The following is a 14,197-nucleotide window of genomic DNA, read 5'->3' as shown; positions in this document are numbered from 1 at the left end:
TTATACTCCCCCACTTTTTGATTCTCCTGTTTTGTTCGCTTAGATCTTTTCCTAAAGAAAAATCCACATAAACAAAAAGGTTATTCACGCACACCCTCCTCGTCTGCTATTCTAGAAATGTGAAGATTCCACCATAGGTATATTTCCTCCATAGAGGACATGGGAGTCCGAACTGACTCCTGTCTTCCCTCAAACTAATTGCGGTATCACTTAATACAAAATATTTCAGCCTCTAAATATCCCAGTACCTGGTTGATATTTTTACTTGTCGATTTCCCATCTTAAAAACATTCTACAATGAGATACCACCTCACATCCATTAGGACGGCTACTATTATTTAAAAAACAACAGAAAATAACAAATGTTGGCAGGGAGGTAGTGAAACTGTAAACCTTATCCACTGTTGGTGGGATTGTGAAATGGTGCAGCTAATTTGGAAAACAAATGGTTCCTCAAAAAGTTAAACCTAGGGGCTTCCCTGGTGGCGCAGTGGTCGAGAATCTGCCTGCTAATGCAGGGGACACAGGTTTGAGCCCTGGTCTGGGAAGATCCCACATGCCGTGGAGCAACTGGGCCCATGAGCCACAACTACTGAGCCTGCGCGACTGGAGCCTGTGCTCCGCAACAAGAGAGGCCATGACAGTGAGAGGCCCGTGCACCGCGATGAAGAGTGGCCCCTGCTTGCCGCAACTGGAGAAAGCCCTGGCACAGAAACAAATACCCAACACAGCCAAAAATAAATAAATAAATAAATTTAAATTCATTCTGTAAAAAAAAAAGTTAAACCTAGAATTAACATATGATCCAAAAATTCTACTTCTGGGTATATACCCCAAAGAACTAAGAGAAGACTCAAAGAGAAATTTGTACAGGCATGTTCAGAGCAACATTATTTACAATAGCCAACATTATTTACAATAGCCAAAAGGTGGACGCAACCAAATGTCCACTGACACACAAAGAGAAACGTAATGTGGTCAACGATAAAATGTTATTCAGACCCAAAAAGAAAGAAAAATTCTGACACATGCTACAACACGGATGAACCTTGAGGACATTATGCTAAGTGAAATAAGCCAATCGCAAAAGGACAAATACTGTCTGATTCCACTTATATGAGGTACCTAGACCAGTCAAGTCTAGAGACGGAAAGTAGAATGGTGGTTGCCAGGGGCCGAGGGAGAGGGCAATAGGGAGTTACTGTTCATTGTGTAGAGTTACAGTTTACTAGGTAAGAATCGTGGAGATGGGTGGTGGTGATAGTTGCACAACAGTATCAAGGTACTTAATGCCGCTGAACTGTACACTTAATAAGAGTTAAAATGTTAGGTTTTATGTGTATTTCGTCACAACTAAAAATATTTAAAAAATCCCAAGACGTGTTTACTTTGTTGCCTTACCTTCATCATTCAGCTGAGTTTTGCCAGAAAATACAGAAAAAACATATGGTAATCTCTCCCCATCCAAAAACAGCTCATATAGCAAGGTCTCCTCTTAGGCTTTGAGGTAAAAACACATACTGGACCTTCAGTGTTATGCAGTGTCTGATTCCCTCTTCCAGATCCATCCTAGGTATGTGAATAGTCAAAACCAAAGGCTTTTTCTTTCCATAAACTCTTCTCACATTTCACTGCTTCCTGAGTTCTAGGGACATTTTGATTTATTAGACTGAAATATATGTACTCAGAGAAACTTGGTATTATCTCCAAATAATACAGGCCACACTTTTTACAAATTCCTAGACTCAAGTATTATATTGAAACAGCTCATGAAAATGAGATTACATTGCATTTTGCTTAGTAAATAGCTGGTTCAGTGTCTTCCCCAATATATTTTATTTTATTTTTTTGTGTGTTAATTAGACCTTTTTATTTTTGCTTTTTTTAAATTTAATTTTTATTTTATATTGGAGTATAGTTGATTTACAATGTTGTGTTAGTTTCAGGTGTACAGCAAAGTGATTCAGTTATACATATATCCATTGTTCTTCAGATTATTTTCCCATATAGGTTATTACAAAATACTGAGTAGAGTTCCCTGTGCTGTACAGTAGGTCCTTGTTGATTATTTTATGTACAGCGGTGTGTGTATGTTAATCCCAATCTCCTAATTTATCCCCACCTCCCCCCCACACACATTTCCCCTATGTAACCATATGTTTGTTTTTGAAGTCTGTGAGTCTGTTTCTGTCTTGTAAATAAGTTCACTTGTATCATTTTTTTTTTAGATTCCACATATAGGTGCTATCATATGATATTTGTCTTTCTCTGTCCGGCTTACTTCACTTAGTATGATCCTCTCTAGGGCCATCCATGTTGCTGCAAATGTCATTATTTCATTCTTTTTTATGCCTGAGTAATATTCCATTGTTTATCTATGTACCACATCTTTATCCATTCCTCTGTCAATGGACATTTAGGTTGTTTCCATGGCTATTGTAAATAGTGCTGCAATGAACATTGGGATGCATGTATCTTTTCAAATGATGGTTTTCTCCAGATATATGCCCAGGAGTGGGATTGCTGGATCATATGGTAGTTCTATTTTTAGTTTTTTAAGGAACCTCTATATTGTTCTCCATATTGGTTGTACCAACAAAAAAAATTTTTTAATGAATTTATTTATTTTTGGCTGCATTGGGTCTTTGTTGCTGCACACGGGTTTTTCTCTAGTTGTGGCGAGCAGGGGCCACTCTTTGTTGTGGTGCACAGGCTTCTCATTATGGTGGCTTCTCTTGTTGCAGAGCACAGGCTCTAGGCACACAGACTTCAGTAGTTGTGGCATGTGGGCTCAGTAGTTGTGGCTCACAGGCTCTAGAGCGCAGGCTCAGTAGTTGTGGCTCACGGGCTTAGTTGCTCCGCGGAATGTGGGATCTTCTTGGCCAGGGCTCGAACCCATGTCCCCTGCATTGGCAGGTGGATGCTTAACCACTGCGCCACCAGGGAAGCCCTACATTACATCTTATCTGTTGTTAGTTTACATTTTTTCCCAAAAACTTTGTCTCTGACTCTAGTTAATAAATGTTCAAAGCATTTTTCTTTACATATATGTTGGGGCCAATGAACTGCATAATCTGAGGTTACTGTATAGACAGGGGATTGCTGTATTGAATGGCTGTTATGTAAGTAGAGAATATTTCATTTATTAATTTTTTTATTTACAGATGATGGTCTTTCAGTGTGTATTATGCAATGTAACTGACATGAACCATTTTTTTAAAAATAATTAATTAATTTATTTTTGGCTGTGTTGGGTGTTTGTTGCTGTGCTCAGGCTTTCTCTAGTTGCGGTGAGTGTCCCCTGCATTGACAGGAGGATTCTTAACCACAGTGCCACCAGGGAAGTCCAAACTATTTGTTAATGTCATAAAATGCCTATTCTTCTTTCTACTGGTAGATTTATAACAGGTATTTAGAAAAGTATTTTGATTCTTCAATATAAACAAATCTATCAATGTGATAAACCATATTAACAAATTGAAGGAGAAAAACCACATGATCATCTCAATAGATGCAGAGAAAGCTTTTGACAAAATTCAACACCCATTTATGATAAAAACCCTGCAGAAAGTAGGCATAGAGGGAACTTTCCTCAACATAATAAAGGCCATATATGACAAGCCCACAGCCAACATCATCCTCAATGGTGAAAAACTGAAAGCATTTCCACTAAGATCAGGAACAAGACAAGGTTGCCCACTCTCACCACTCTTATTCAACATAGTTTTGGAAGTTTTAGCCACAGCAATCAGAGAAGAAAAGGAAATAAAAGGAATCCAAATCGGAAAAGAAGAAGTAAAGCTGTCACTGTTTGCAGATGACATGATACTATACATAGAGAATCCTAAAGATGCTACCAGAAAACTACTAGAGCTAATCAATGAATTTGGTAAAGTAGCAGGATACAAAATTAATGCACAGAAATCTCTGGCATTCCTATATACTAATGATGAAAAATTGAAATCAAGAAAACACTCCCATTTACCATTGCAACAAAAAGAATAAAATATCTAGGAATAAACCTACCTAAGGAGACAAAAGACCTGTATGCAGAAAATTATAAGACACTGATGAAAGAAATTCAAGATGATACAAGTAGATGGAGAGATATACCATGTCCTTGGATTGGAAGAATCAACATTGTGAAAATGACTCTACTACCCAAAGCAATCTATAGATTCAATGCAATCCCTATCAAACTACCACTGGCATTTTTCACAGAACTAGAACAAAAAATCTCACAATTTGTATGGAAACACAAAAGACCACGAATAGCCAAAGCAATCTTGAGAACGAAAAACGGAGCTGGAGGAATCAGGCTCCCTGACTTCAGACTATACTACAAAGCTACAGTAATCAAGACAGTGTGGTACTGGCACAAAAACAGAAAGATAGATCAATGGAACAAGATAGAAAGCCCAGAGATAAACCCTCGCACATATGGACACCTTATCTTTGATAAAGGAGGCAGGAATGTACAGTGGAGAAAGGATAGCCTCTTCAATAAGTGGTGCTGGGAAAACTGGACAGATACATGTAAAAGTATGAGATTAGATCACGCCCTAACACCATACACAAAAATAAGCTCAAAATGGATTAAAGACCTAAATGTAAGGCCCAAAACTATCAAACTCTTAGAGGAAAACATAGGCAGGACACTCTATGACATAAATCACAGCAAGATCCTTTCTGACCCACCTCCTAGGGTAATGGAAATAAAAACAAAAATAAGCAAATGGGACCTAATGAAACTTCAAAGCTTTTGCACAGCAAAGGAAACCATAAACAAGACCAAAAGACAACCCTAAGAATGGGAGAAAATATTTGCAAATGAAGCAACTGACAAAGGATTAATCTCCAAAATTTACAAGCAGCTCATTCAGCTCAATAACAAAAAAACAACCCCATCCAAAAATGGGCAGAAGACCTAAATAGACATTTCTCCAAAGAAGATATACAGACTGCCAACAAACACATGAAAGAATGCTCAACATCATTAATCATTAGAGAAATGCAAATCAAAACTACAATGAGATATCATCTCACACCAGTCAGAATGGCCATCATCAAAAAATCTAGAAACAATAAATGCTGGAGAGGGTGTGGAGAAAAGGGAACACTCTTGCACTGCTGGTGGGAATGTGAATTGGTTCAGCCACTATGGAGAACAGTATGGAGGTTCCTTAAAAATCTACAAATAGAACTACCATATGACCCAGCAATCCCACTACTGGGCATATACCCTGAGAAAACCAAAATTCAAAAAGAGTCATGTACCAAAATGTTCATTGCAGCTCTATTTACAATAGCCCGGAGTTGGAAGCAACCTAAGTGTCCATCGACAGATGAATGGATAAAGAAGATATGGCACATATATACAATGGAATATTACTCAGCCATAAAAAGAAACGAAATTGAGCTATTTGTAATGAGGTGGATAGACCTAGAGTCTGTCATACAGAGTGAAGTAAGTCAGAAAGAAAAGGACAAATACTGTATGCTAACACATATATATGGAATTTAAGAAGAAAAAAAAATGTCATGAAGAACCTAGGGTAAGACAGGAATAAAGACACAGACCTACTGGAGAACGGACTTGAGGATATGGGGAGGGGGAAGGGTGAGCTGTGACAGGGCGAGAGAAAGTCATGGACATATACACACTAACAAACGTAGTAAGGTAGATAGCTAGTGGGAAGCAGCCGCATGGTACAGGGATATCGGCTCGGTGCTTTGTGACCGCCTGGAGGGGTGGGATAGGGAGGGTCGGAGGGAGGGAGACGCAAGAGGGAAGAGATGTAGGAACATATGTATATGTATAACGGATTCACTTTGTTATAAAGCAGAAACTAACACACCATTGTAAAGCAATTATACCCCAATAAAGATGTTTTAAAAAAAAATTGTTTTAGGGAATTCCCAGTCCTGTGGTTAGGATTCAGCACTTTCACTGCCGTGGCGCCCGGGTTCAGTCCCTGGTCAGGATTGAAAAAAAAAATTGTTTTAGATGAATTCTTTATTCTCTCAATGCTATATTTGTCATACAATTCTAAACTGCCTTTTTTTTTAACATTAGGTAGCTTCTTTTGGATTATTTACCATTATAATATATTGTCTGTTCTTTAGCATTTAATTATGTATAATAAGTATGCGTAAAGTGTGTATAATATAATGTTTTTTCTCCTCAATTACGAATGACAGTGTGCTTACTGCCAATTAGAATGTGCTTTGGGGTCGTGATGGGAAAATACCCTTTGTTTGAGAGCTAACATAAGTTTGCACACCATGAATGTTTTTCTCATAGTGCGTTTGAAACCAAGCTACCCTAAAATCAATTTGAATTACATGTGATCACTCTTTCTTTATTAAAGAGTTCTGTTCCTTTAGCGTTCCTTAAATTTTGAAGATCATCGTTGAGAAGATTCATGATTCTGTTCAGGATGGGTATTATTCCTTGTGTAGTATCATGTTTTCAACATGAAACAATTTATGAATTGTAATTAATAGGATACCTATGGTTCTTTATATCTTGTAGATATGTCTCATATACATATGATCAAGAAATTACAACCAAAAGCAAACAGTGATAAAGGAGAAGTATTTCAGACAGTGATGGTGGCAAGCCCTGAACGCCATGAAATCAAAGGCTTTTACCTCAGGGAAATCCAGGAATATATGCATGGTTTTGAGTGTCAGTGGAGAGATGATGAAGGAGATCACAAAGGAATGTCTATAAACCATGACGAAAATCTCACTGTTGGAAGAGATCAACGTAGTAGAAGCGATGCAGGAAATAAGCCCATTGAAAATAGGCGTGGATCAAGCTTTCAAGATGAACTGCAGATACTTCAAACTGAAGGGAAAATTGTTGAATGTAATCAGGCTGTGAGGACTGTCAACAGTATTGCCTCAGTTTCACCACTTCGAAGAACCCCTAGTGGCTGTACCAGCATTTCTGGTATGTATGAGAATGATCCTTCAGTACTGACACAAGACCAAGAAGCACACAGGGAAAAACCTTCCAAGTGTAATGAATGTGACGTAACCTTTCTTCAGGGCTCAGACCTCACTAGACATCAAAGAATCCACACAGGAGGGAAACCATATAAATGTGGTGTACGTGGCAGGGCCTTCAGTCAGAGGACTCACTCTGCACATCATTGGAGCACCCACACGAGAGCGAAACCTTACACACGTAATGAGTGTGGTAGAGTGTATAGTCTGTTGGACGCTCAGAAAAGTCAAGCTGGAGGAAAGCCACACAAATGTGGGTGTCCTGGCAAAGCTTCGGTTCTGTGTTCAGACCTGGTTAACCAGCCATCAGGTAATTAATCCCGAATCGTAACCTTACCAGCGTGGTGAATGTCGCAAGCGTTTGGAAAGCGTTCACAGCTTGCAAAGCATGAGCGAGCTCATACAGGAGAGAAGCCGCACAAGTGCAATGCACGTGGCAGACGCGTCAGGGTGCTTTCAGGTCTAAAAAGACATCAGGTGATCCAGACTCACTCACAGACTTACAAATGTAATAGATGTGGCGAGGCTTTTGTCAGGCCTTTACATCTTAGGCTTCATAAGAAAATTCATGCTAGATAGAAGCTGTATAAATGTAATGAGTGTGTCAAGGCTTTCAGACAATGGTCTGAACTCAGGCTTCAGTAAAGAGTTCGTTCTGGAGAGAATGCTTACAAGTGACACGAGTGTGTAAAACATTTACTCAGGGCTCACATCTCACCAGGCATCGGATAATCCATACTGGAGAGACCCTTACAAGTGTACGGAATGTGGCTAGGCTTTTAGGTACTGTCTTAAACTCAGGGTTTACTGAATACTTTATACTCACAAATGCTATGAATATGGCAGTTTTAGAAATTATTGCTCACTCTTTAGGTATGTAAGCATATATATCCTGGAGACAAACCACACAAATGTAATGTTTGTGGGAAGGATTTTACCCAAACATCAAAGGTTGGGGAACATAGTGGAGCGATCCCTTACAAATGCAATGGGAGTGGCAGAATTTTCACCTTGAGTTGAAGCTGTAGGCAACAAGAGTCCATACTGAAGAGAAATCCTGGAAATGTATGGGCAGGCGCTTCCTCCAGGCTTCAGAGTGCACTAGACTTCAGAATATGTCTTCCAGAGAAACCACACAAGAGTACTGTGCCTGCTAAAGCTTTAACCCAGAGATCAGAACTGTGGAACAGGAGAGGATTTATATTGGAGAGCAAGCTTTCAAAGGTAACGAATGTTGTAATGTTTTTCATCAAGTATTCACACCTTGGGTGTAATGAGGTAATTCATGCAGATCAGAAACTGTACACATGTACTGAATGTGGAAACACCTTTAAGAAAACAGTATGTCCTGAAGATTTCACCAAAAAATTCATACTGGGGAGAAATGTAACGAATTTGGTAATTTCCCCCCTTGGTGTCCATACGTTTGTTCTCTACATCTGTGACTCAATTTCTGCCCTGAAAACCGGTTCACCTGTACCATTTTTCTAGATTCCACATATATGAGTTAATATACGATATTTGTTTTTCTCTTTCTGACTTACTTCACTCTGTATGACAGTCTCTAGATCCATCCACGTCTCAACAAATGACCCAATTTCGTTCCTTTTTATGGCTGAGTAATATTCCATTATATATATGTACCACATCTTCTTTATCCATTCATCTGTCAATGGGCATTTAGGTTGCTTCCATGACCTGGCTATTGTAAATAGTGCTGCAATGAACATTGGTGTGCGTGTGTCTATTTGAATTGTGGTTTTCTCTGGGTATATGCCCAGTAGTGGGATTGTTGGATCATAAGGTAATTCTATTTTTAGTTTTTTAAGGAACCTCCATACTGTTCTCCATAGTGGCTGTATCAGTTTACATTCCCACCAACAGTGCAAGAGGGTTCCCTTTTCTCCACACCCTCTCCAGCATTTGTTGTTTGTAGCTTTTCTGATGAAGCCCATTCTAACTGGTGTGAGGTGATACCTCATCGTAGTTTTGATTTGCATTTCTCTAATCATTAGTGATGTTGAACAGCTTTTCATGTGCTTCTTGGCCATCTGTATGTCTTCTTTGGAGAAATGTCTATTTAGGTCTTCTGCCCATTTTTGTATTGGGTTGTTTGTTTTTTTAATATTGAGTTGCATGAGCTGTTTATATACTTTGGAGATTAATTCTTTGTCCGGTGATTCGTTTGCAAATATTTTCTCCCATTCTGAGAGTTGTCTTTTCATCTTATTTATGGTTTCCTTTGCTGTGCAAAAACTTTGAAGTTTCATTAGGTCCCATTTGTTTATTTTTGTTTCCATTACGCTAGGAGGTGGATCAAAACAGATCTTGCTGTGATTTCTGTCAAAGAGTGTTCTTCCTATGTTTTCCTCTAAGAGTTTTATAGTGTCCGGTCTTACATTTAGGTCTCGAATACATTTTGAGTTTATTTTTATGTTTGGTGTTAGGGAGTGTTCTAATTTCATTCTTTTACATGTAGCTGTCCAGTTTTCCCAGCACCACTTATTGAAAAGACTGTGTTTTCTCCATTGTATATCCTTGCCTCCTTTGTCCATAGGTGCGTGGGTTTACCTCTGGGCTTTCTATCTTGATCCATTGATCTATGTTTCTGTTTTTGTGCCAGTACCATATTGTCTTGATCACTGTAGCTTTGTAGTATGGTCTGAAGTCAGGGAGTCTGATTCCTCCAGTTCTGTTTTTTTCCCTCAAGACTGCTTTGGCTATTTGGGGTCTTTTGTGTCTCCATACAAATTTTAAGATTTTTTGGTTCTAGTTCCATAAAAAATGCCATTGGTAATTTGATAGGGATTGCACTGAATCTGTAGGTTGCTTTGGGTAGTATAGTTATTTTCACAATATTGATTCTTCCAATCCAAGAACATGGTATATCTCTCCATTTGTTGGTATCATCTTTCATTTCTTTCATCAGTGTCTTATAGTTTTCTGCATACAGGTCTTTTGTCTCCCTAGGTAGGTTTATTCCTAGGTATTTTATTCTTTTTGTTGCAATGGTAAATGGGAGTGAAATATCTTTCAGATATTTCATCATTAGTGTATAGGAATGCAAGAGATTTCTGTGCATTAATTTGGTATCCTGCAACTTTACCAGATTCATTGATTAGCTCTCGTAGTTTTCTGGTAGAATCTTTAGGATTCTCTATGTATAGTATCATGTCATCTGCAAACAGTGATAGTTTTACTTCTTCTTTTCCAATTTGGATTCCTTTTATTTCTTTTTCTTCTCCGATTGCTGAGGCTAGGACTTCCAAAAATATGTTGAATAATAGTGGTGAGAGTGGACATCCTTGTCTTGTTCCTGTTCTTAGAGGAAATGCTTTCAGTTTTTCACCATTGAGAATGATGTTTGCTGTGGGTTTGTCGTATATGGCCTTTATTATGTTGAGGTAGTTTCCCTCTATGCCCGCTTTCTGGAGAGTTTTTATCATAAATGGGTGTTGAATTTTGTCAAAAGCTTTTTCTGCATCTATTGAGATGATCATGTGGTTTTTTTCTTCAGTTTGTTAATGTGGTGTATCACATTGATTAATTTGCGTATACTGAAGAATCCTTGCATCCCTGGGATAAATCCCACTTGATCATGGTGTATGATCCTTTTAATGTGTTGTTGGATCCTGTTTGGATTCTTTTTTTTTTTTTTTTTTTTTTTTTTTTTGCGGTACACGGGGCTTTCACTGTTGTGGCCTCTCCTGTTGCGGAGCACAGGCTCAGCGGCCATGGCTCTCGGGCCCAGCCACTCGGCAGCATGTGGGATCTTCCCGGACGGGGGCAGGAACCCGTGTCCCCTGCATCAGCAGGCAGACTCTCAACCACTGCGCCACCAGGGAAGCCCCCTGTTTGGATTCTTTAGGCCAATATTTTATTACATTCCTCTTCCTACTGCACACATAAGTTATATTGTATTATCTGGTTGTTGAAAATGCTTGTGAAAATACTATTTGGATAAATTGCTAAGATATTTTTACACTAGTTTAATGAAAATTAATGTTTGGACATGTTTACTAATAATAAACATTACTAAGCAAGTTTTACAAAGCAATATCCCAAAGGATGTTAAAGTGTTGATTTCACATATTGGTATTCAGCAATATGTTACATGGTTCATTTACAACTGTAGTAAAATTTGTTTCCTTTTTAAATATAATTCTTTCTTATAATTATTTTTTTCTTCCACACAATGTGACCCAGATTATATATTTAATTTACATTTTTCCCCTTTTACACCAAGGGATCTATATATCATTGTGTTGTTTTGACACTTTTGAGACATGAAAATGCACATAAGGCAATGACAGGTGCAAAGCAGGTGCTCTGTAAACACGAAGAAAGAGAGTTCCTTTAAGCCTTTAACTGGAGTGGCAAGACGGTGAACTGAATCTTTAATGTGGGACCTGGCTACAGTCAGGTGGTTGAAAATCGAGTGTTAACAATCACACAGTGAAGTAAATGAAAACACAATGATGAATAAGATACGAAGTCTCCAAGATTCCAACTGTAGTTTTTGACAAGGAGATAATCTCCATTGGCAAATGCCTCGAGGCTATTCTGCCCTTTCCCAGTGATGTATTCACATTCAGAGCCAGAGGGTCTTGCAGGGAAAATTAGATCTGTGCTACTTTTACCTCGGCACCTGACACCCAATATCGTCCACTTAGAATTTGTTCCCATCCCAATATAATAAGTGTATTTCCTTTAATAAATGATATTAATTTTGATATCTTTTATATTGTATTTTAAGAGTCGCTGTTATTAACGCTTTACGTATGATAACTGCTGGACTCTTCAACTCTCTGATAAGTACTGATGTTATTCTTATTTCACAGATGAAGGAAGTCAGGACAGAGGCAAATTTGAAAGCTCATTTAATCCCATCCCATAAGTGGCTGAATCTGGATTTGAGTCCATGTTGTCTGGTTGTAAAGTTGTTTCTTAACCATGATGCTACACTAACAAGACAAATTATTTGTATCCTTCAACTATTAAACATCTGTATTTAATTTTGTGAGTATCTCTTGACTTTTTTTATGGGTTATCTTTATATATAATTATGGTTGTGGGGACTTTCTGTTCTGTCTGTACTTTTATTTCATAGGCCAATATTACCAATGAGTGAATAGTTAAATAAGATGTAAATACACTGATACCCACATAACCCTACAAGGAAGATTATCCAAGATGAAGTTGGATTTATTGAGGCAAGAATGGTTCACTATTAGGGTGGATACAGAAGACCCACTTCCCTTGAGTCAGGAACAAGGGTGGAGAGATACTAACTGTGGAAATAATTGCCCAAGATTGTGGCTAGCTGAGGAGTAGAACAAAACCATGAGAAAGAGATCAAACATTTTAGGACAGAGATTATTATTGATTACAGATCATATAATTATTAGTGGAGGGCTGCTAAGAGAAACTGAGTTGGAAATAATGTAATAATTATTGAAATAGACTTAAAAGACTTGTAAAATTACACATATTTCTTTTTTTTTTAATTGGAGTCTAGTTGCTTCACCATATTGTTAGTTTCTGCTGTACAGCAAAGTGAATCAGCTATACGTGTATGTATTTCCCCTCTTCTTTGGATTTCCTTCTCATTTAGGTCACCACAGAGCATTGAGTAGAGTTCCCTGTGCTACACAGTAGGTCCTCAGTAGTTGTCTGTTTTATACATAGTGTCAATAGTGTATATATGTCAATCTCAATCTCCCAGTTCATCCCACCCCCCACACACGTATTTCTTCTACGTTTTCTTTTTTGAACACTTATACATGGTATTGTATTTGTAATGTCAGTTTCCATGTATAAATTGCTAGCTTGTAGAAGTGCAGTAGATTGTTGTATGTTGTTCTTACATACTGACACATTGCAAATTTTATTTTTCTAGAAATTTATGTAGATCACCTTGATTTTCTACATATATTATTTCTTTAAGTTTTCCTATTGCTGCTGTAACCAATTACCAAAAATTGAGTGGCTTAAACCAGCAACATTTATTCTTTTTACAGTTCTGGAGGCCGGAAGTGTAAAATGGATCCAAAGCCCTGTGCTCCTTCTGGATACTTGAGGTTAGAATTCACTCCCTCTGGGCTCCAGAGGCCGCTTAGATCCTTTGCCTCATGGTCTGCTTCTGCCATCTTCAAAGGCGGCAAGGTGGCCTCTTAAAATCTCTTTATCTCTGTCGCTCTGCTTCTGTCACATCACCAACTTCTACATGAGTCTAATTCTACCGTATCCTGCATGTAAGGACCCTTGGGATTATAACACATTTACCAGACCATCCAGGATCATCTCCCATGTCATGATCTTAAGTAGATCACATCTGCAAACTGCCTTTAGACATTTAAAGTAACACTCAATATGTTATAGCTATGAGGGTGTGGATACTTGGGGGGTGCATTTCTCAGCCTACCACAACAATAATGTCTTCTGTGAGTGGGTACACTATTTTATCTTCTTTTTCTCTCCCTATTACTTTCATTTACTCTTCCCTTATTTCACTGGCTACACCTTCTAATACAATGTCAATAGCAATAGTGAGAGTGGACATCTTTGCCTGGTGCCTAATCTCTGGGGAAAAGCATTCCGTTTTTCACCATTAAGTGTGATGTTTACTGTATGTTTTTTGTAGGTGTTCTTTATTGAGTTGAGGGAAGTTCCCTCTCTTCCTCGTTCTCTGAAGTTTGTATAATAATAAATGGGCATTGGATTTTATGAAGTGCTTTTGCTGCATCTATTGACAGAGCCCCTGAATTTTCTTCTTCATCCTCTTAACAGTGTGGATGACATTGGTTGGAAGTTAAAGCCAGCCTTCTCCCCCTCAAATAAACACCATTTAGTCATGGTGTATAGTTCTTTCTGTGTACTGTTGATTTCTATTGCTAATATTTTGTTATGAACTTTTACATCTACATGTGGGATTTAGTTGGTAGTTATCTTTCTTCTTCCTCTTTTATTTATTTATTTATTTATTTTATTTCTGATGTCTTTGTCTAGTTTTAGCATCATGGTAATACTGGCCTCATAAATTGAGCTGGGAAGTATTCCCTCCACTTCTGTTTTCTGAAAGAAATTGTATATAATTGCTATCTATTCTTCTTTATACGTTTGATAGAATTGTCTACTGTTACTGTTGTGATTTTGTTAATATTTGTTAAGTAGAGCCCCCAAG

The 14,197-nt window shown here is 38.1% G+C and overlaps 2 protein-coding genes across 3 annotated transcripts in view; both read left to right on the top strand.

Moving 5' to 3' along the window:
* The window catches only part of LOC116743779 (zinc finger protein 160-like), a 334,519-nt gene that overhangs the window by 16,646 nt on the left and 303,676 nt on the right, over nt 1–14,197 (top strand). The window lies entirely within an intron of this gene.
* The window catches only part of LOC116743819 (zinc finger protein 415-like), a 51,269-nt gene that overhangs the window by 6,457 nt on the left and 30,615 nt on the right, over nt 1–14,197 (top strand). For both annotated transcript variants that reach the window (XM_032612858.1, XM_032612857.1), the window contains 4 exons: nt 6,536–7,324; nt 8,141–8,238; nt 11,856–12,033; nt 13,035–13,094. In XM_032612858.1, the coding sequence (XP_032468749.1) occupies nt 6,536–7,324; nt 8,141–8,238; nt 11,856–12,029 (1,061 nt within the window). In that variant the 3' untranslated portion in view covers nt 12,030–12,033; nt 13,035–13,094. The remainder of the gene's footprint in view (nt 1–6,535; nt 7,325–8,140; nt 8,239–11,855; nt 12,034–13,034; nt 13,095–14,197) is intronic.

The sequence above is a fragment of the Phocoena sinus genome, chromosome 19 (genome assembly GCF_008692025.1).
Source record: "Phocoena sinus isolate mPhoSin1 chromosome 19, mPhoSin1.pri, whole genome shotgun sequence".
Lineage (NCBI taxonomy): Eukaryota > Metazoa > Chordata > Mammalia > Artiodactyla > Phocoenidae > Phocoena > Phocoena sinus.
Note: the sequence above shows the minus strand (reverse complement) of the source record. Positions and strands in the feature narration are given on the sequence as shown.